Below are 24470 nucleotides of genomic sequence, written 5' to 3'. Positions count from 1 at the left end.
ATCGACGAGTACAAAAAGTAAGTACTTGTACTCGGTCTGAAAAAAATGCTATCGGGACAACTCTAATTCGGTCTAAAACCAGATTGAAACTCATCTAAAATGTTGTGACTATTTAAAACTGTGAAGCTTTGAAATAGGCCGGTAGTTATTATTATGCAATGCAGGATCTAAAGCTTTTTTTTTTTTTTTCTGCGGCTGTACAATGGCTATTTTAAAATAGGAGGGGACATCTTCTACATCCTGACAGTTTTCTGAAAAAGCTATGTTTCTATGTCAGTCGTTTCGATTTTTTCAAAAATAGCAGACCTACAAGCTCGTGATCTTGTAGATCTGCTATTTTTCAATAGCTAAAGCATAACATAATGCTAACACCACAAGGGGTTCCCGCCCCAAAATGGGTTAAAAGAGTGGTGGGAGAGTCAGACAAACTTTCTAAGCCTGGCTAGTATGAATGCATGCTTAAGAATCTGCTATAATCAATCAATATTTCCATACTTTGAATAGAAACAGATGGTGAGGGACAGCTTATTCAGACCACGTGCTTTGTGATGGTTTTGACTGATTACATTCACGTGAGCTGCAGACAGCTGAACAATCAACACAACTGAAACTATATCCCTGTGGTATAGTTATACAGCAGTCGATTGAACGCATGCTAACCACTAAAACCATATGGTTGACCAGGGGTCCCCCAGGGCTCTATACTAGTACTAGGTAGACTCCGTTTTACCCTCAACACCCATCTCCAATCTCAGAAGTAGCAACTAGTTAAGGTTCTAGTGGTTAGAAACCCCTGTAAGCGACTGCCAAACATGAACGAAAGTCAGCTACCAAACATGGTTGCTGTCTGTGGTTGAACTTGTAAAGAAAACAAAAAACAAATCACAGCTGAAATTTCAAAATACAGTGAAACAGCTACCTTCCTTTGTAGCGGCATAATAGTGAAGCTGACAGCCAGCTGCACCTGCTGTGTTTTCACTTGTACTTCAAAATTTTGTACTATTTGTACTTTACTGGAGTAGTTCCATTTTCCAATACCTTTACTTCTACTCCACTACATCTCAGAGGCAAATATTATACTTTTATTCCACTACATTTATTTGACAAGCTTTAGTTACTTTGTAAATTTGGATTTCTTTTTAATATTACAAAACATATACAGTATTCATACTTCAGACATATATACATTTTGGCCATTTGAAAATAGCCGATTTACAAGCGTACAATGTGTCGCATTGTGAGCTTCTAGATCTGCAATTTTCAAAAGATTTTCTATACATTTGAAAACTTGAAATAGGAACTTGAATGAACTTGAAATGGGACATTCTGCATAACGAGTACTATCTGGTACTTTGACGCCAATACATTTGTACTTTTACTCAAGTAAAAAAAAAAAAATCCAGACTTTTCACTTGTAACGGAGCATTTCTACATTAACCAGTATCAAAACATTTTAGTACTTCTCCCGGTAACAAGACAACTCACCCCGTTTCTGTTTTCCTCCCAGAATTCTCCCCAGTGAGGGATGGGAGAGGCTGGACAGCAGACGGCTGGACTTTGAATTTCTCTAACTATAAACTTTCATGACAGCAGACAGCCTAAGTACAAATATAATTTATGAAAAGCTACTACAGTGAAGTCTGTTCACAGAAGTTGTTGTAGGATATGTGGGGATTATCTGACGAGGTACCATTTGAGTGGGCAAAACCTTACATATACTAGAATAATACTAAATTGTTTATAGGGTCATACAATAAAATTGCTCAGAGCACTCACAGTCTTACATACACAGGACATAAACAAACATCTATAGTGCAAGAAAAGACAAAAAATAGGAAAAGAAAAGTGCAAGTGAAGTGAAGTGCAATACAGTTCAAGGTCAGCTGTTCAGCAGCCTGACTGCCTGGGGGTAAAAACTGTTACTGAGACGGGTGGTACGAGATTTGATGCTCTGGTAGTGTTTTTTGGAGGGGAGTGTTTGAACAGGGTATTTGCGGGGTGGCTGGTGTCTTCCATGATGTTATGGGCTTTTTTCATACAGCGAGTGGTGTAGATGATTTTAGCTGCTGTTTTAATGGTCCTCTGCAACCTATTGCAATCCTGAGCGGTCGTGTTACCGTACCACACTGCCAATAGCATATTACAAAGTTACTACTACCAGTTAGGTACTGGTGAAAATTCCGGGAGGAAAAACGGCCAAGCAGCGGGGTGAGTTGTCCAGTATTCCTTCTCCCACCACTGGTCCTCATTGCACTGTGAAGTTGAACGGCCTTTCTCTTTGTTCTTCGTCTGCAGTACTTCGGGGTCCACCTGCTGAAGACGGTTCGCCTGCTGCGGCTGCTCAGACTGCTGCAGAAGCTGGAGCGCTACTCGCAGTACAGCGCCGTGGTTCTGACCCTGCTCATGTCCATGTTCGCCCTGCTGGCCCACTGGATGGCCTGCGTCTGGTACTTCATAGGGCGCAAGGAGATCGAGAGCCCCGGCTCGTGGGACATCGGTTAGTTTCACCGTTTTTTCCAAAAACACTACTGGGGTCACTCACTGGGACCCATTTGTTGGGTATAGGGGTCTTATCGGATCTTATCACATGATATAATCGCCGTCATCAGCCCTGCAGTGCAGCCAGTATGGACATTTCCACATACTGACGTTGTTGCCGGGCAGTTGTCCGACGTGGCGTTGGTCGCGTTGTCCAACTATTTACTGACCCTAACCCTGAATCTAGCCCTAACCCTATAACCTCAGTCTTAAAGGGACACTTCACCCTTTTTGCAAAAATGTTTATGTTAATGACGTTTAGAAGATTTAGAACACTTTCCCGGGGGTCTTGTAATATGTGGTTTTAGATATTTTAGATTTTAGCAGTGAGCCCAGTGTCTCCGATGTCATGGACACTGGGCTCACTTCCTTCCTGGACTACATGTGTTGTCTCAGTAAGACAGCCCTTACAGCAAAAAGTCCCCTAACCTCATATCAGTCTTAACCGGCCATAAGTCAGTTTCACGATGTTTTTGCTTCGGCAGGCAGAAATTTCACTTCCGACTTTTCCTAGTCGCCTCCTCACGGTAGGAAATATGTGTAAATGTCCATATTGCCTGGACTGCATGTTCCAGATAAGAACATACTGGTGATTATCGGTTGATAACATTCAAAGCGGGTATTTGTGGGTCAAAACATTTTTCAAAAACATTCGTCCAAAGGCTAAAGTTTTCATGAATTAAATGTACATGGGTGCCTCTGATTTTGATAGTGGTTAAGTGGTTAGTGGTTAAGATTAGTTTTTTCTTTTCCAAATCGAACCTTGTATGCGCGCGAACCACACGCTCCTTTTCTTTGAAATAAATGCCTTGTCCGAACCAAATGTGGAGCATCCACAACACGCCATGGCTGCCTGCGAAGCTATACGTTGGCCTTTATCAGCGGCGTATTTACACATCTGCTGCTATTTGTTCACGAGGCGTAAGCTCACACAGACCTGACTTCAGCAGATTGATGGTTGACGATCGTATCAGTGCTGACACAGCCCCTCTCATGCATTCTCATCCAGACTGATGCCTTTAATAAGGTGGAATTTGGTTGGTGTTCCAGCGAGCGTCCCACGCAGGAGAGATCTCTGATCCCTCGGGGGGCACACTACTATAAAACACGAGCCTGCGCGCTGTGATAAACTGGCAAACACACGCAAACAGACAAGGCGTGTGCATCTTTTTCCGAAGGGGGCGAGCTTGTAAGCCTTTTGACTCTGAATTGTGGCAACGGTCATCCTCAGACCCTGTTGTGTTCTTCAGCCCTAAACTTGACAAATCCTTTGCATGAGACACGCACGCACGCACAGTTGATATGTACTGTATGTGTTTACTCTGGGATTGCTTTTTGACAGTTTCATCTTTCACATCTATTACTAACACATTACATCTCTGCTCTCATTTTACCTTGTCGTATGTGCAGACAGCAGCAAAAAAGATTTAGGTTATTTTTTAATCCAAAATGTGTCTGCACGGCAGCCCACCCTAAAAGACATTCCCGTTGTCCGTCTGTCTCTATGTCTTTCATTTTCACTCCCACCTCCCTCTCTCTCTCTTTTTCTAGCACTGTTTTTGTCTCTCTGTCTCATTCTGTATTGATTTGTGCCAAGCCACTTTGGGCTAATTGCATAATGAGAGACAGCAAAACATTCTGGTCAATAAAATATGACTCAGCGTTTAGTCGACTGTCAGAAAAGAACATAGGATTCCGATATAACAGATGACACCACTCCGGCTATTCTATTAAATCCATTAGAGACCAACATGCGGCTTATACAGTTACAACGCGTCAAGGGCCTGTTGTTGTAGTGGGAGTGTGTATTTGGTCGGCAGGCTCATCAATAAGTCAAGGGCTTTTTCCACAGATGTGTCATAACGGGGTGAACACAGCTGCAGATAATTGAGTGAAAAGTGGGTATACATTCGATGTGGGTATGCCAGTTAGCCGTCATTGACGATGCTATTGTTGACTATTCTCAGGTTGCTCACATTTGATAAATGCCACACATTTATCATTTATTAATTTCAGTACTAACTACACATGATGTGAAAAGGGTAAATTTTCCGTGCTGGAACTATAAACAAGACACACGCACACAGGCAGGCAAGCACACGCGCACACACACACACACACACACACACACTGGCACACCCTGACACACAAAGAAGTACAAACAAGCCCACCGATTTCACTATTCCCCCTTTGACTTTTGCAATCGCTTTCAAGGACAGAATATCAAGCACACAAGTTCGTCTGAAGTTCAAGAAGCGAGTGGAGGTGTTATCCATGACAGATGAGAGGAGGGTAGGATGTACTCAGACTCAGACTGAATCAGTACCCTGGACAGTGAGAGGAGGGGAGGATGTACTCAGACTCACAGTGAATCAGTACCCTGGACAGTGCCTCGTGAGTCGTGACTGTTAGTGTTGGCAACCTTGACAGAAGTGAGAACGGATCAGCACCCTGGACAGAGGCATATAATCCAGGACTGTTTCCGTGGTGTTACGCCATGGAAAGACTTTGAGAATGTTTTTCTTTCTTTTGACTGCACCTGTAGAAAAGGAGGCCCTGTATGAAATATAATAAATGTAATGCAATGGAGTGCTACACTATAACATCATTTTTAAATTCCCAAACTATGGCCTATGGCCCGGAAGACAATAAAATAAAAGAAATCCCCATAGACGTTTCAGAAAGTATTTATCTAAAGACCTGTACGCCTCGGACAAAGCCAACTCGGATGAACTCATGAAAATAAACAAAAAGAATTAGGCCGAACAAATAATTAAAAAGAAGAAAAAAAGGGATGAAGGGAAAAGTGAATGGGAAATTCCCTTGCAGGCCACTCGTCGTCATGAAAGGGCGCGGGACTTCCTTCCACCCAGAGCCATCTAATTGAAGAGTTGCGATAATGAGGGGGCAGAAAACAGCCCGGTCACATGGTTAATTTACATAGACTCCAATGCATTCCGTAAACATCCGGTTGGCCCCATGAAGTGAACGGAGTTTGCGTAACTCTGTCTTACTCTATGGCTCTGCTTCCACCATTCCTCACGTTCCTCCCTGTCTTACCCTCATTTGCAGCTCATTCCTCTGTCTGTCTGCTGTGAAATTACCTTGACTGAAATCACTGCCCTGATAGATTATATCTCTCTCTGTCTCTCTCTCTTAGTCTGTCTCTGTCTGACTCGCTGTCACTCTCTGCGTGCATGTGTGTGTGTGTGTGTGTGTGTGTGTGTGTGTGTGTGTGTGTCTCTCTCTGTGCGTGTGTGTGTGTGCGTGCGTGTCAGGCTGGCTCCATGAGCTGGCCAAGCGCCTGGGCACCCCCTACTTCCTGCCTCCGCTCGCCACGCTGGCGCCCGACGCGCTGGTCCCCCCCAGCGTGGTCAGCGGCGTGCCGGCCAACGGCAGCCAGTGGAACGTGTCCTCCGTGTCGGAGGCGGCGGGACTGGGGCGGGTGGACTCCTGGAACGCCAGCCAGTGGAACGGGAGCAGCGTGGTGGCCGGAGGCGCGGCCATGCCGGCGCCCGGCATGCCCGGCATGGTGATGCCCCCCGGGGGGGGCTCCGGGGCCATGCTGGGCGGGGGGCCCTCCATGCGGAGCAGCTACGTCACCTCGCTCTACTTCGCCCTGAGCAGCCTGACCAGCGTGGGCTTCGGCAACGTCTCGGCCAACACGGACTCGGAGAAGATCTTCTCCATCTGTACCATGCTCATAGGAGGTGAGTCTTCTCACACATGCACTGGTTCCCAGACGTATTAGCCACCCGGGGGCTCAAACGAGTGGAAATAAGCTTTCGCGCGCCGTGTCGTGAGCTTGTGGATCGGCTATTGTCGCCACTACTTAACCCATTTTGACCTGGGAACGATTCTGCAAATGTCTTCTAAATCCTGACTGTTTTCTTGAAAAAGCTGTTTTTCTATGTCAGTTCGTTCTCAAACACTTTCATGTCACTTTTCACGATTCTTCAAAAATAGCAGACCTACAAGCTCGTAGCGCGCCACTCGGTGGCGCGTTACGAGCTTGTAGATCTGCTATTTTTCAATAGCTAAAGCACAACGTAATGCTAACACCAAAAGGGGTTCCCGGCCCAAAATGGGTTAAATGTATGGAATTTCTTTGAATTAATTTCGGAGAAAATTCTTTGAATTTGCTTTTAATTCATTTCGCAAAATGAATTTAATTCATTTCGAAAATTTCGCTTCTTTTAAGAATGTTCTTTTTGGAAAATGTTTTGTAATAATAAATAAAGAAGTGTAGTAAACCACAGGTGTGCCATTTGACCCTCCCCCAACGCTGACTTGGCACTGCATCGGTGTCGCGGGTGATTCTGGTAGGACGATGCCATATAAAAGATCATAATAATAATAATAATAATAAAATGGAGACATTCTTATTGCATGGTGCCTAAGGGGAGGGGCCACCGTCCTAGACGAGCGTTCAGCCATATGTATGTGTCCCCCAAATGTGCTTGTGTCTGTCCGTCCGCATGTCAGCCCCTGGCAAATATTGCAACCGCCCCAGATTTCTTTTGAATTCTTCCAGTGGGCAAAGAAAGTCAGCCCCTGAATATGTTTCACATTCAGCTCAGTCCGAGCTGTCAGAGAGAACAATGGATTCATAGGGCCGTGTTTGATCAAAGAGAGTAAGAGATGATGTAAAACCGGTAATCACTTGCCACACTGCTCTTTCAGTCTTGATTGTGAAGGCATGTAGGATACACTGATAGGAATTAGTATGAAGTGTCACCGCCATACGCGGCCCTGTCAGCCTGTACAGACACTCACAGCATGTGAATGGCCCTTTAGTGTATGTATTTTCCAACCAAAGAGAAAAACCGTCTTTCCGATGCACATTTTGAAAAGCTTCTCTTGTGACGCGGGAACAGAAACACCTCTTGTGAGGAAGATCAGGGTCCAGCCTGCATGGCAACCTCAACCTCCGGTTGATACCGGAGGATACTTTGATACGCAGTGGCAGAAACCCGTCTGAGCAGGTGTCATTTTGCTACTGTAGTTTAGGTTGAATTATTGAGTCTTGCGTTAACTTACAGTTTGTCCTAAAAAATGTGATCAATAGTGTAAATTATTAAGGATACCCGCCATGCATGCAAACACAGGTGTGAATGCATAATGCATGCACTCTTGTGTCACTAGTGTTTTGTGTTTTACATTTACTGATGTTGTTACTACAACACCTGCATTTCCCCCCCCAGGGTTCAACACATATCTTTCACACATGCGCTCCCACGCATGAGTGCACACACAAGTGCACACACATTGAGTCTGTTCGTGGTATTGCAGAGCTCACGTTTGTTGTTGTTAGCTGCTATTTTCGGGTTTTTTCATTGATTATATATTGTAATACTATTATGATTTGCAATCTCATCACCCTTTGATTACTGTAATGTCTCGAGACAGTTCATCAATTTGCAATGAAAACAGTTTTTCAGAGAGAGAGAGAGAGAGAGAGAGAGAGACAGAGAGACAGAGAGACAGAGAGAGAGAGAGAGATATTGATGCAGGGTCTTTTAGGCAGTGAGAGAGAGAGAGAGAGATATTGATGCAGGGTCTTTTAGACCCCTCCGGCCTCGCTGCACACTATTCAGTATTTAAGTCCTTTTGTAGTGCTACGTTACGTCCGGGTCCAAGTGGCACCAGCTCCCGTCCGCATCTCATTGTAAATTGAATATCTAAACGCGTGAATCTTTTTACAGTGACGTTATTTTTCAGAAAGGAAGCCATTGAGGGTTAAAATGGGTCTTAATGCTTCCAACTCGAATGGAATTATTGTTTTATACAAGTTTCCATGACAACAAAAATATATGATGTGGAGACAATAAAGACTATTAATTTACATTATTATTGAAGGTGGCAACAGTCCATTTGATCGGTAAAATATTTCTGGGGTATATTTAGAATGTGTGCAGGCTTGAGTATGTTGAATCTAGTTTGCATTATGAGGATTTATTTGACAGAATAAAATAAAATGGCGATAGTATTCCATGTGGGACAGACGGCCTGTCACTGTCAGATTTGGGAGAGCAGCGCAGCTTTGTTGTTGCGAGGAAAGTGGTAAAATTTGACTTTCGTGGTTGTTTTCGTCTCAGATTTAGTCCGACGGAGCGTCACAGTATAACTCCATGGGGACACAAAAGCGACACAAAAGTAGGACCCGGAAGTATCTCAGGAGGGGGCGCTCACGTCACAGCTAAAATACTGAATAAGTGGGCTGTGAAAAACGAGTACGAACCTTCCATCTCTCTTTCACACCCGACGTCCCTTCACCCACATCCACCCACCCACCCACTCACTGTCCTTTCACCCACATCCACCCACCCACCCACTCACTGTCCTTTCACCCACATCCACCCACCCACCCACTCACTGTCCTTTCACCTACATCCACCCACCCACCCACTCACTGTCCTTTCACCCACATCCACCCACCCACTCACTGTCCCTTCACCCACATCCACCCACCCACCCACTCACTGTCCTTTCACCCACATCCACCCACCCACTCACTCACTGTCCCTTCACCCACATCCACCCACCCACCCACTCACTGTCCCTTCACCCACATCCACCCACCCACCCACTCACTGTCCCTTCACCCACATCCACCCACCCACTCACTCACTGTCCCTTCACCCACATCCACCCACCCACCCACTCACTGTCCTTTCACCCACACCCACCCACCCACCCACTCACTGTCCTTTCACCCACACCCACCCACCCACCCACTCACTCACTGTCCTTTCACCCACACCCACCCACCCACCCACCCACTCACTGTCCTTTCACCCACACCCACCCACCCACCCACCCACTCACTGTCCCTTCACCCACACCCACCCACCCACCCACCCACTCACTGTCCTTTCACCCACATCCACCCACCCACCCACCCACTCACTGTCCTTTCACCCACATCCACCCACCCACCCACTCACTGTCCTTTCACCCACATCCACCCACCCACCCACTCACTGTCCTTTCACCCACATCCATCCACCCACCCACTCACTGTCCTTTCACCCACATCCACCCACCCACCCACTCACTGTCCTTTCACCCACATCCACCCACCCACCCACTCACTGTCCTTTCACCCACATCCATCCACCCACCCACTCACTGTCCTTTCACCCACCCACTCACTCACTGTCCTTTCACCCACATCCACCCACCCACCCACTCACTCACTGTCCCTTCACCCACATCCACCCACCCACCCACTCACTGTCCTTTCACCCACATCCATCCACCCACCCACTCACTGTCCCTTCACCCACATCCACCCACCCACCCACTCACTCACTGTCCCTTCACCCACATCCACCCACCCACCCACTCACTGTCCTTTCACCCACATCCATCCACCCACCCACTCACTGTCCCTTCACCCACATCCACCCACCCACCCACTCACTCACTGTCCCTTCACCCACATCCACACACCCACCAACCCACTCACTGTCCCTTCACCCACATCCACCCACCCACTCACTGTCCCTTCACCCACATCCATCCACCCACCAACCCACTCACTGTCCCTTCACCCACATCCATCCACCCACCAACCCACTCACTGTCCCTTCACCCACATCCACCCACCCACTCACTGTCCCTTCACCCGCATTCCACCCACTCACTCGTCAGAAGAACAGGACACATTAGTCATTCACACACAATCACACAGTGATGATTTGCGCTGTCTCTATAAAGGGTCCATTTCACTGCAACCTAATGGTCTGCTCCAGGCTGCTAATGGATGTTTTATAAGTTAACTCTGTACCCATACTGCTGAACTATACCACAGTTTCAGAGGAACCATGCAGCTAATGTGACAGAGAGAGAGAGAGAGAGAGAGACTGTAGAGCAGGTGACAGGTCTATTTGTCACAGCTCCATTAAAGGACCACTTCACTACTTTTCAACTTATCTTCATATAATAGGTCCTCACTAATAATCTTGAAAAAATGGCGCATTTTATTTCTACTCGGTCTGTGTCTCATAGGAGGGCTGTTGGCAGGTCAGAAACCGTCTTCCAGTGACATCATCGATGGGGAATACAAGCTAATAAAAACTGCAGGCTTTCTAGTCCTGAAAAGTTGCAATGCGAAAATGGAAGCCATCGTTCTCACAATAATGGAAATCTAAACATTTTTGTAAAACAATCTTGTTTAAAAAATAATCTGCCTAATGATGATGTCACTGGAAGACGGTTTCTAAACTGCCCACAGCCCTCCTATGAGACACAGACTGAGTAGGAAAAAATTGTGTCATTTTATCATGATTATTAGTGAGGACCTATTATATGAAGATAGGTTGAAAAGTGGTGAAGTGGTCCTTTAATGATAATGGCTCAACAGCACACAATTAACCTGCATGCATGGATTTCTGACAGTGGGCATATTGTCTCTGCTGTACCTCCTTGATTGATAGATGGTTTACTGTACCTCCTCTTTTAAATGTTACCATCTATGATTTGCAATTTAGATATTTAGCAGACACTGCTTATCCAGAGCTACTTACAGTACGAGTGCAAGGGCAGAGCAAAGGGCATGAATCCTAGTCAACAATCAACAGGGTAAATTAACATGTAATTAGAGTGCAAAGAAAACAATTAGGTGCTACAAAGTAACTAGGATACCAGGTAAACGCCAAACCCAATCTGGGTAAAAATAGCGCCGTCTTAACACTTAAGCCCTCTAAACACATCAAAAGGGTCACCATGCATCGTTGAGTCCAAACGGTTGCAAGGCGTTAACGCTAAAACCGACTCGACCCTTTGGTGTGGTTTGGGCCATTTCAGACTGTATCCTGACCGCAGACTAGGGTATTAACGACTTGAGATTTTTCCAAGTCGACTTGTCAGACAATAAAGTTGAAGTTGAGTCAATGCCTCATTTTATGACGGGGGGGGGGGTTGGTGTGACCTTAACAGGGGCGGGTGGAGGTGCGCACGCTCAAATACGGAGCCTGTCAAACAAAGCTGCGCACACAGTGGGCTCCAATATGGCACAGTGTATGTATCATTACATAAAACTGTGATAGTAAATACTAAACTCGGGAATAACGTGTTCCTTCCACGCGCTACGTCCAACCAGGGAAACTACCCCCTGTCAGGTGTAAAGGAGCAACTTGGACACTCAGGCATGAAGGAAGCATGAGTTCAAGTCTGTTGCTCTCCCCATGTCCCCCACCTGGGGACTAGGTTGGTGGAGGGTGTGTAGAGCCCAGGATTACATTAGATTGACACAGGGGTGAAAAATGGGTTACAAAATCGTGGGATAAAAAATATATTTTAAAAAGTAAATACTAAACTCGTACAGAGACCAGAAAAGAGAACACAACAGGAGAGCGGGCATAATTGGCAGCAGCAGCAGCGCAGCACAGCGAGCCATGCAAATAAACAACAACCCGCACTGACCGGAGACGGAGAGATTCATGCGTCCCGCCGTGCGTATAAAGCTAAACCAGAAACAGCACAGTCATTGCGTCAGCACAGATGTACTTCACAGCGCAGTTCAAATTCAACCAGTCAATAGTGGGACACCGCTGAGAGCCACATACACAGCTGCAGTTCGGTTCTTAATTAAGGCCGCGTTCTGAATGCAATGCAAACTAATAGGCGAGTGCGCGCCGGGGTGTTATGCAAAGGGAAAGAATGACTTCTCTCCGTGACAATAATCAATGCTACAGTTTGAATTCTGTACACACCCCCAAAAAAAATGGGGAAAACAATTGATTTTATTTTATTTTTTTCAACTTTCGACTTTTCCTAATCTGAATCGACTTGTGTTAATGACATTTTTAGGGAATGCCCTACCGCAGACCTCCTGTGGAGGTCATTCCACAGCTTGAGAGCCGTGAGAGAGAATAGTCTAGGTTGCGGCAGATACACATCCTAGCTGTCAGTAGTGTAAAGTACCTAAGTACATTTACTTAAGTACTGTACTTTTCTGAAAAAGCTATGTTTCTATGTCAGTCGTGGCAGTCGGTGGCGCGCTATGAGCTTGTAGATCTGCTATTTTTCAATAGATAAATTAAAACATAATGCTAACACCAAAAGGGATTCCCGCCCAGAATGGGTTAAGTACAATTCTGAGGTATTTGTACTTTACTTGAGTATTTCCAATGTCCAATACTTTTGCTTCTACACCACGACATCTCAGAGGCAAATATTGTACTTTTACCCCACTGCATTTATTTGACAGCTTTTTAGTTACTAGTTACTTTGTTAAGTTGGATTATTCATACAAAACATACAGTAACCACTTCAGCCCTACAGTATATAATAGTTCGGCCATTTGAAAACAGCCGATCTACAAATCCAGTGACCTCCACATCATGATCGGTGAGGAGAAGTCATTGCCCCCAGTCCCGTCACGCTGGTGCTGTCTACAGATGGAGTGCTTTGTCCTTTCACCGTGGTCATCTTCAAGACAATCTAAATTGCAATATGGGTGTCAGGTCCTGGGTCGGTTCCCTGTTCTACCACTAGGCTCTGCTCTCCCCTTTTCCCCCCTGGTGAGTCATTGATTGACAGACTGGGCTCCACCCAGGTTCAGCTGTGAGCTGTTGGCCTAATGACTGCAGAGACTATTTAAGACTGTCAGTGTTTGCTCTCTGTTCTGCTTCATTCTGTTGTCACGTTGTACTGTTTGTTATGTCCTGTATTTCGCCATGTGAGGTGTTTTGAGTTCAGTAAAGTCTTTGTAAACTGTCCTCCTTGGTTCCCTCAACTTCCCTGCCTTACTTTGATGTTGAGTTCTGCATTTGGGTCCAACACACACACCCCAGGTCCTGACAATGGGGCAGTCAGGTGCAATATAGCAAGATTCATAAAAGCTCAGAAAAATGGTAAACGTAGCTGATATACAAGTTCACAAAGTGTTCATTTTGCAACACATTGTTGGACGTTGTAGGTAGTCTATTTCCACAATTTTTGAAGAAAAAGATTGTCTATGGACAAAGACTAAAAGTATGGAAAGGCTCTCTATGATTGTACTTCCTAAACACAATACAGTTTATATATATATATATATATATATGTGTGTGTGTGTGTATGTATATATATATATATATTAGTTTTTATTGATTTTTTTTGTTTACATATAAGACAAACAAGATTGACACAAGACATAACAATACAAACACCAGACTATAATGCTTAGTAGAGTAACAGACCTATCATGATATTGGATACATAGTAGTACAACAGTATAAATACAACAGTTTTGAAACATTAACAAAAAGTTACCCAGAGGAGTTTTAGCTACCAGTGTACCTAACATGAGAGTCTGCTGCACATGGCAGCGCAAGGGAGGCAACGGAGCGACCGAACAAAGCAGCCGACGCGTCTGGAACGATGTTACTACGGTATACTCAGCTGTATACCGTGCAAAAATCCTATGCCAAAATGGAACAATCTTTGGGCACGACCAAAAAGGTGTGACCCCAACGTGCCTTGGGATATGTTGCATCTGTCACAGACCTTGGGAGTAATGTAATCTGTGCATTATTTTAAACTGGACAAGTTGCAATCTCGCATTGACTGAGCCAGAGTGGATCCTCCTCCTCAACCCCTCGCTCCAGATCTCATTAGACAAATCTACGCCAATGTCATCCTCCCAGGGAGACTCGATATGGTTTGTTGACATTCCGTCAACAAACAATAATAATAATAATTAATAATTTAGAAAATAGTGAGTCAAATTTAGTTGTTTGGAATTAGGATGATGGTTCAGTAAAGCATAAAAGCTGTGTTCTTGGGGGAAAATGTCAAAATTGTCCATACACAATACAGTTTAAGTTACGTTTTTTGTAAAGCCTTGTTTTAGCGAATGCGACAGTATACTGTACATGTGACTAGGTTGTGGATATCTTAATGTATAATGTACATGAACACAGGAGACTATTTCAATGTTTCTCCACACCTTGGGTTTACTACAAAAAGAACATTAAAGTATATTAGAAACGGCAAACAAGCAGATGAAATGTGACCAGATTTGACTGAGAGACTGCCATCGCGCAAATTACAGCTTTTCACCGACAAAAACCATTTATTTTTACTCTATAAGGCAAGCCATATCTCCTAAGCTGGTGGGTCAAATTGTACAACCAATATGTCAATTTGAAGCTATGATTCCCTGCTTTAATATGACATGAAGAAAAAACGAAAATTCAAAAAAATCCAATGGCAGTCCCTCAGTCACATTTAGTCACAAATGATAATGACCACTCACACACAAACTTGACCCCACTTCTCCTCCTTCCCGTCTCCCAGCACTGATGCACGCCGTGGTGTTTGGCAACGTGACGGCCATCATCCAGAGGATGTACTCGCGTCGGTCCCTCTACCACACGCGCACAAAGGACCTGAAGGACTTCATCAGGGTCCACCGGCTGCCCAAGGCGCTGGAGCAGCGAATGCTGGAGTGTTTCCAGACCACCTGGTCCGTCAACAATGGAATAGACGTTAACGAGGTAAGGTACCTCGTTAAGTGGAGATTGACAACATGCACGCACAAGTCAAGTGTGTGTCCTCCTGATTGCGTTCAAATTCAAATGTACCCATATAGGTTAGGAAGCAGCACACCCCCCCCATACGGCCTCCTCCCACACTACCACTTTGCCTCTGGACACGGTCACTTCACCTGTTCGCTGCGTGACTCACCCCAATCCAAGATTGGAATAATTGATGTGTAAGGGTCCATTTGGGTCCATATTTAATTACAAACTGTTGTGAGTCATCATGATGCAGAGAATGCCGAAGGCGTATAACATCCATATCAGTTACCGATTGGTCAGACATTACACACATACTGCCACATTCAGTTTGGCTCATCATTATACTGAACCGTTTCTTAAAGGACGACGTCAACCCATGTTTGTTCAATCTGTCTTCCTATAAGGTCCTCACTAATGCTTTATATGATAAAACGGCACCGTAATGAGCATTCCAGCGTCTGTGCATGCATGTGAACATTCGTGAACACTGTTGATCAAAACAATCCTGTTTTTATTTTTGAGTGGTGCTATAGACAGCTCCTATAGACAGCTATGTGTGTCCCTGGCTGGCTGGGTATGTCTCTGTGTCCGTCTGTCCATTCGAGTATGAAAATAGCGTTTGTTGACCACCAAGTGTCACTGTTGCGCAGCCTAACACACACACACACACACACAGGCCAGGGAGGAGGGCTTGTACAGTACAGTACAGTACAGTACAGTACAGTACAGTACAGTACAGTACAGTACAGTACAGTACAGTACAGTACAGTACAGTACAGTACAGTACAGTACAGTACGGTGCTGTACTGTACTCACTTCAGACTGGTCTGATTTTACTGAACCGCACACTGAATCCCACTCTCCCCTTCACGCTCTCACCCCTCCACCCCCCCCGACACGTGCACAGCTGCTGAAAGACTTCCCTGACGAGCTGCGGGCGGACATCGCCATGCACCTGAACAAGGAGCTGCTCCAGCTGCCCCTGTTCGAGTCGGCCAGCAGGGGGTGCCTGCGCTCCCTCTCCCTCATCATCAAGACGTCCTTCTGCGCCCCGGGGGAGTTCCTCATCCGCCAGGGCGACGCCCTGCAGGCCATCTACTTTGTCTGCTCTGGGTCCATGGAGGTGCTCAAGGACAACACGGTGCTGGCCATACTGGGTAGGTTCTCAACCTCTGTTTGAGACTATATAAATATAATGGAGACCCTGAGGCCAAATGGACATAGTGGCCCAATTTGGTATTGGTGTCGTCTCTATTAATATATACTCTAAGGGTGGCAAAGCGTCTCCAATGAACAGCTCTGTCTGTCTGTCTGTCTGTCTGTCTGTCTGTCTGTCTGTCTGTCTGTCTGTCTGTCTGTCTGTCTGTCTGTCTGTCTGTCTGTCTGTCTGTCTGTCTGTCTGTCTGTCTGTCTGTCTGTCTGTGTTGGGGGGGGGGGGGCTGTTGAGGGGTGGGGGAAGAGGAAGGACGGGTGGGGAAGGATCAACATATGGAATGTCAGAACAGGTCAGCTCCATATATGGAGATCTAAGGGTTTGAGGTCAGACGTAGAGTTGCTGGCCGGCTCCATATATGCAGATCTAGGTGACGATCCAGTCTTCTCCATGTATGGCTATCCAGGGTTTGATGAGGTCAGCGTCGTGATCTTCAAATATGGAGACGGACATATGACAGGATGGAGCGTGTCACGAGGCGTGACAGACTGACGGTCATATATGGTGTCACTGACGGGGTCACTGAATAGTCATCTGCGACCTACGGTTGCAATAACACACAGTCACTATGTAAATGAGCATTGCACCCAGGGCTCGACAGTGCGACTAGGTCGCATTTGCTACAAAAAATAGAACGGTGCAGTTGTAAAATTCAGTTTGTAGCACCTGTGCTACTACACAATGTGATCGTTCAATACATTGTTTTATGTTGTCTGTGCTGCACTTGAATGCAGGCAGCACCACTGCACTAACCAATGGCATCAGCTGAAAATAAAAATCCCGAATCCCGATATCCCATGAAAGACTTACAGAGTAGACTGAAAGACCACTGACTGCTCGCTCCCGCGTACATGAACGTGCATGCATGGCTCTCAGTCTGTCTGTTATGCTACGTTAGCTACATATGCTAACGTCGCTTTCATACTCTTCACACTTTCAGTGGTAACGGCTGGTTGCTTTTCCCTCTGACTGTGAGGGGGAGAGCGTGGCGAGTGCGCTCCGGTGCGCTGCTTACGAACGCACCATAAACTCATTGATTAGGTCATAAAAATGCTCGTCACTCGGACAGTTTTCAAAGCAGAGAATCAACTAATAATCTGTGATTTATAACCGCCGGTACGTTCTACCCATAGAGTTAACTCTGTTTTCTACGCGCTCGTCACAAGTCCCATACACTTTCAGTAACCAGAGTTAAATAAGGGAGGTTTTTGAGTGGTGCAACCACTCCTACAACCAGCAATGTCCGTGTACCTGTATCCTGTTGTCATGAGCACGAGTAGTGTGCGCATGCGTGAAATTGGAAGAACACGAGTATGTGACTTATTAATATTGATTGATTGATTGATTGAAATATTTATTAACAGTTTGTAGAATTTACAGTACATTTTAAGCACAAACTCAATACAAAGACTGTCAACTGTGAGTGGACGACCCAATTAAGCATTACACTTGTTTACAACAGGGTCCACATTGTTCAATTCATCAAAACATTTAAAGACATACAAACATTTAGAGACATACAAATAGACATTTCTATGTAGCTAAATTCATCATATGGGAAGCAAAAAAGGGAAAAGATACAATATACAGTGAGGGAAAATGGGGTGGGGGGGGTGGGGGGGGATTCAGATTTTACAGAGGCCAGTTTCGAATTGCAGCCATCCGTAGGTGCCCTTTGAGAGCGGTTTTGAAGGAGTCAAGGGATTCACATGTCTTAATGACTGTTGGTAGGGCGTTCCACATTTTGGTGGCATAGGAGCGAAAAGAATTTAGTCCCTTGTTTGTGCCGAATCTGGGTTGTACATGGTTTGTTGTACTCCCTCTGGTGTTGTGGGTGTGGACTTCGTTTACACTAAGGAAGTATTTAGACAGGTACATGGGTATCTTGGTGGTGTATCGAATCTTGTGGACCAGACCCATTGCAAGATGCTGTACTCTGTCGTCGACCCTAAGCCATCCCAGCCTGTCGAAGTGGGCAGGGGTGAGGTGGGTTCGGGGGGTGAGGCCAAGTAGGAGCCTGACCAGTTTGTTTTGGGAGGTCTGGAGCCTTGTTTTAAGGGCCTTTGAGGTGCTGTGGTACCAAGAGGTGGATGCATAGTCAAAGAAACCTTGTACGAGGGCTCCTGTTAAGGTCTTCAAGGTGTTTTTGCTGACCAGTGAGGAGATCCTGTAAAGGAATCTTGTTCTTTGATTGACTTTTTTGATTACGTTGGTGGCCATCTTATCACCGGAAAGATTGGCCTCCAGGATGGAACCTAGGTAGGTAATTTGATCTTTTCGTGCGATAATATTGTCACCCACTCTAACCAAGAAGCCATCTGCCTTGCTGAGATTACTATTTGATCCGAAGAGGATGGATTCAGTTTTTCCCAGGTGTAAGGATAGTTTGTTATCAGCGAGCCAGGTGCAGATTCTACCGAGTTCAGAGCTGAGGGTCTTTTCAACCTGCAGTTTGTTCCTGTCCGAGACCAGCAGTGCTGAGTCATCTGCGAACAGGAACAAGTTGCAGTCACAAGCTGAAGTCATGTCGTTAACATATATTAGGAACAGTAAAGGCCCTAGTATGCTTCCTTGTGGGACGCCACAGCTCACTGGGAGGGGAGGGGACAGTGTTCCGTTCACCTCCACCATCTGTTCTCTCCCCTCCAGGTAGGATTGCATCCAGCTCACTGATGTGCTATCAAAACCAATAGCTTTAAGCTTGTTAACCAGTATGGAGTGGTTCACGGTGTCAAAAGCCTTTTGGAGGTCCAGCATGACCATGCCGCAGTATTTTCCAGCGTCCACCTCGTGTTTGATGTGGTCGCTCAAATAGAGGAGGCATGTGTCAGTGGAGTAGGATGTTCTGAAACCAGATTGGAACTCGTACAGCAATTTATTAGTGGCAAGATACTTTTCAACCTGTTCATAGACTATTTTTTCCATCACTTTCGAGATGGAGCTTAGAATAGAAATAGGGCGGTAGTTGCCGGGTTCTAATTTACTCCCTTTTTTGAACAAGGGGGTTACTTTGGCCAGTTTAAAATCTTGGGGGACCTGTCCCTGTTTGATGGAGAGGTTAACTATGTGGGTGATGACTGGAGCTATGGAAAAAGCTGAGTCTCTGAGAAATTTGGAGGGGATATTGTCATGGCCAGTGGCCTTGTGGGGTTGTAGGGCACTCAGTTTTTTAAGTACCTCCTCGGTTGTTACCATTGCCATTTTGAAATCATCTTTACAAACACCAAGGTTTTTGTAGAAGGCTTTGATGTGCTCTACACCAAAACGCCCAGAGTGGGAGGGCAGTTTGCTAACCAGCTTTGTTGCAATGTTTGTAAAGAAGATGTTCAGGTGGTTGGCTACATCAAGCTTATCAGTGATGAGGGTGTTATTCGATTTGATGTTTATGTTAGTAAACCTGGTTTTTAGTTTCTGACCACAGCCTAGTTGGTTGTTTAGTAACTTCCAGAGTTCCCGAGGATTGTTTTTGATTTCCTCGGCTTTATCATTGATAAAGTTACATTTGGCAGATTTGGTCATGGCAATTACACCGTTTCTTAGCTTGTTACACTGGGTTTTTAGGTTGCACAGTTTGGTTTGGAGATTACTGTCGAAGCGCTTGGCTAGCATGGACTTGCATTTAAGAAGTTCAGAGCATTTGTTGTCTCTGGCTTTCATTGCAGTCAGTATGTCCGAATTCATCCATGGCTCCGAGCGGGTTTTGACCCTGATGGTTCTCAAAGGAGCCATGATGTTTAGTACTGATGTAAATTTGGTTTTAAAGCCAAGCCATGCTTCTTCGACTAGTGAGCTCCTGAGCACATCGGACCAATCCAGACTCTCCAGTTCAAGGTTAAAGGCCTCACTAGAGTAGGTTTTGAGGTCCCTAGATATGACTGTTTTGTGACAGTCAAACTTTAGTTTTTGTATTTTGCGGGTACAGAAAATCATAAAATGATCACTGAGCCCACATACAATAACCCCTTTCTTGGAGATTCTGGATTTGTCCGAGGTCAGAATGAGATCAATGACAGTTTGAGTAGAATCACACACTCTTGTGGGTTGGGTAATTAGCTGACTGACACCATGCAGATCACAAAACCGACTAAATGACTTAAACACAGGTGCTTCCTTACGAAGCATATCCGTATTGCAGTCGCCAATCAGGATTTTCTCTACACATTCCTCCCCAGCTAGGCACCCCTCAAGTATATCATAGAACCCATTCTGATCGGGCGGTCTATAGACGGTGCCAACTAATACTGATTTAGCATTTTTGAAAATTAATTCAACCCACACAGTTTCAATTTCATCATGCTGTAAGTCAGTACGAGTAACATATTCAGTGTCTTTGTGAATATACATGCACACGCCACCGCCATGCCTGTTTCTGTCGTTCCTAATGATAGTATAGTTCTCTATTTCTATCTCTGGGTCCCTGGTGGACTCGTCCAGCTTTGTTTCAGAGAAACTTAGGATGTTTACCTTACCGCTTTGGAACACTTGTCTGACCTCAGCCAGTTTGGGTCCAAGGCTGTTGATGTTCAGGTGAAACAAATGGATTCCTTTGACGCTGGCAATACTGTTTATGTCCTCCATGTTAAAGTAGGGAGGTCCATTGTTTATGTCTGCAGTAGTTGCGGCCGCGGGTTGCCGTGGGGGGATGGTGGGGGGTGCCGGGAGTGGGGCTGCGGGTGGGGGGAGGGTGGGGGGTGCCGGGAGTTGGGCTGCGGGTGGGGGGAAGGGTCCCTCGTCAAAGTTTGAGGGCGTTGAGGGCTCTGGTGGGGTTGATTGAGCCATGGTCCCGACTGGAAAAAAAGCCGGGAAAGAACGCCGATGAGGCCCGTCTCCAGATGCGATGTCCCCCGTGGTTGGATGCGGGGACTCTTCATGCCTGTAGATGGGGGTGTTGACCGTGTCTTGGGCCATGACTGTCGCCGGTAGCAGGTCACTCCTCAGTCTCCTGCCTTTGCCTGGGACACGCTCTGCCCTTGCGAATACAGGATTCACAACCGGGATATTAGCGTGTATATCCAGCATGATGCAGGTTGGTTGAGGAGGAAGGACGCCAGCGGTGTTGTTGTTGTTCATCGCTGTGTCGGCGGTGAGGGCCGCGAGTCCATTGTTCTCCACGAGCGAGCGAGCGATGTTGTTGTTGTTGTTCGTCGCTGTTGTTGCTGTGTCGAGTCCGTTGTTAACCACCGTTTCCTGTTTGAGCAGTCTAGTCCTTTGTCGAGTGATCACGGGACCAGGATTACTTTCGATGTCGCCAGCCAGTAACAAAATAAAGAAAAAGAAAAATCTCTTCACTTTGCTAAGCTGGAGCTTGTCTCTTCGGGCTGAATAGGATTGAATCGTTTCAAAGCCGTATCCAGGGTGCTTCCGGTGGTTCACGTTGAACTCGTTGTCTCTGACCAGGTAAAAGTCGCTGTGGGAAAGATGTTGAAACTCCCCTTTTACCGGTTCGTTTTTCTCCAAAACAACTCGATGTAGTCCCTTGGGTGTATTGAGGTAGGGGTCCATACACCAGAAGAGGAAAAAAACAAAATTGATAAAAATCAGCGACTTTGAGTCCGTCGGAGGGCAGGAGCGAACGAAAACACGTCTTGTCATGATGAAAGCGGAAGTGGAAGAGTGGAATACCAGTAGGGGACGCCAGAAACAGAGAGAGGAGTATGCTGTGCCTGCTGCCTGCTAATGAGAGAGAGAGAGAGAGAGAGAGGGGTGAAAACCTCAGTGACAATATTCTACTCAGCTGTGACGTTATAGACTGTACCTTTCTAAAACAAGTCCTCAAGTAAAAATCTGTGGAACTAGTCCCAACGATATTTAGCCGCTTGTTAATCTGTCAGTCAGTAACAAATAAAGCTTCTTGAATATGCAGCACAATTCTAAATTGTAATGTACTGCATTAGGATGCATGTTAAAATGTTGTTATTGAAATATGAACATTCTCACAATAGCTAGGATAATCCTCATTATTATTATTATTATTTTTAAATAAATCAAAATGCATCGAGCTGCATCGTAGAATCAAATTAGCTTTATAGAAATATAGGTGTAGTAGTTATGAAATGAACTGATTTACACATGATATGGAATAGGCAAAAGTTAGTTTTGCTCGTTTCTTTTAGGGTTAAAGTAGTTTTCTTTTTATATTAGCTCGTATGCTAAGCGTCAAGCCCTGATTGCACCTGTCTGTCACGGACAGGTGCACAGAGCAAGTTCAGCCAGGAAACTCAGTGCAGTCGCTGCTGCTGGCCCTCCTGCCTCCAATCACACACTTTCCACCGGGGACGAAATATTATGGTTTAAATAGCAATAAGGGGATTTCTATTTCAGCCGGAGCAATATGGTCTGACTTTATCCTGTGATTTAATCCAAGCCAGGGGAAGGAATGTATGGTTTAAATAGCAATAAGGGGAAGCAATCTATGGTTTGAGTCGCAATATAGTCCAAAATATAGTATAGTATAGTAGTATATGGTATGATAAAACCAGGAGGGAGAAAGAGAGAAGGGCTCTTCTGGTCCGGTAGTCTGTTTGCTGAAGACTATCCTGTTTGATTTTATTATATCGTATTCGATCTGTTAGTAGCGATACCGACAGGAATATATAGCGTATGGATAGCAATATTTTTGGTGTAAGGTAATCCACTGGGGGATATGATAACTCCATGAGGAAGGGCTCTTGTTGTCCGGTATGTTATGTTTGTGGACTGTACTTGTTTTATTTAGTTCTATTGTATTCGTTCCGTTCGTAGCAATACAGAGAGGAAATGTATAGTCCAATGGGATGGATTAAACTCCATGTGAGGCCTGGCAGTAAAATGAAGGGCTCTTTTTTCTTAGTTTCCTATTGTTCCTTTATGCTGGTATGTTGGTAATCAAGTCGACCTTGGGAGGAAGATATTATTGTATACAAGGAAAATGAATCCCTGTTTTCTTAGTGAAATATATATATTTTTAGACTGGGGTGTCGGTTCCGATACTATCGAGAGGGAGAAATTATATCACAGGAGCGGTGATTCCATCTTCATACCGGCTATTTAAACTGGAAGTTTGCACTGCTCAATCTGCTTGCTTGTTTGCTGCTGCACACACTGATACTGCTGCGCTGCTGCCCGCTTTAACTTTTGCTGCTCACCTCTCCTCCACCCCAGCTACCACCTGTCCTTTTGGATCTGCTGTTTAGGTACGGGGGATTCGGAGTCCCTATGGTCGGGCTTGATCTGAGTACCTAAAATGCAGATCCAATTCCTCGCCAAACCATAATAAATATATTGCTCGTTTTATATTCAATGAATATATATATTCCATCCATTCTTGAGTTGTCCTGACTGAAGTGTTATTGCATAGCCTATTTTTCACTTTTGATGGTTCCATCAAGGAGGAGGGTAAAAATGTAATTGGCTGAAACAGCCTAAACAAATAAGCCGTAATAGTGGGAAAAAAAAGATTAGACTTCTTAGAATTTGTGTGAACGAAATGGTTATGTACTCTAGGGGTGGGGTGGAGGAGGGGTAACAGTCCATTTCCTGAGAGAGATAGCGAAGATATATAATATATTTTACATCCATAGAGAACTTCTTGGACACTCTGTACTCGGTTAATGAAACACCCTGACACGTTCCCCTGGATAATGTGTGAGGCAAGATTATCAAGTAAATACATAATGAGATTAATGGTGACCTTTTAGACCCACGCCACGAACGAGAGAAAGCGAGCTGGTGGAAAAAAAGGGTCTCTGAGATTGAAAACCAACCAATTTCACAGTTGCCGAGAGTGGGGAAAACGTAACCGACCTGATCTGGAGATGGAGGTGGAACTGCGCTTAATGATGAGGGGCAGATGTGTCTGTTAATGATGAGTGGCAGAGATGAATGGATGAAGGAGGGAATGAAAGGAAAAGGTCAAGGTGGAAGTCAGGAAGGATGGATGAAGGGTATAAGTCTGTGAGTCTGTCTAGTGAGGCAGGGACAGGCTGTGAGAGAGATAGATGATGAAAATGCCTGTTTGTTCTCTCTCGTTCCAAATAGTTATCAATCAACAAAACAAAAGTGATAGATACGCAGATTGCACGCACGCGCACACACACACACACACATGTACACACACACACACGCAGTCGCACACACGCACACACACACACACACACACAGTGTAGTAGTTTATACAGAGTAATCCCCCTATATATTGTGAAGGCGTTTGGCATTTTTTGCGTTTGGCA

The 24470-nt window shown here is 45.2% G+C and overlaps 1 protein-coding gene across 1 annotated transcript in view; it reads left to right on the top strand.

Annotated features, from left to right (window-relative positions):
* Positions 1-24470, top strand: part of kcnh3 (potassium voltage-gated channel, subfamily H (eag-related), member 3) — a gene marked incomplete at its 3' end in the record, with an annotated part of 163300 nt that overhangs the window by 118079 nt on the left and 20751 nt on the right. The window contains exons 7-10 of the mRNA XM_083776787.1: positions 2296-2497; positions 5817-6248; positions 14827-15026; positions 15958-16207. Coding sequence (XP_083632913.1) covers positions 2296-2497; positions 5817-6248; positions 14827-15026; positions 15958-16207 — 1084 coding nt within the window. The remainder of the gene's footprint in view (positions 1-2295; positions 2498-5816; positions 6249-14826; positions 15027-15957; positions 16208-24470) is intronic.

The sequence above is a fragment of the Protomyctophum parallelum genome (assembly GCF_964188405.1).
Source record: "Protomyctophum parallelum genome assembly, chromosome: 11".
NCBI lineage: Eukaryota > Metazoa > Chordata > Actinopteri > Myctophiformes > Myctophidae > Protomyctophum > Protomyctophum parallelum.
This window is presented reverse-complemented; position numbering and strand designations above follow the sequence as displayed.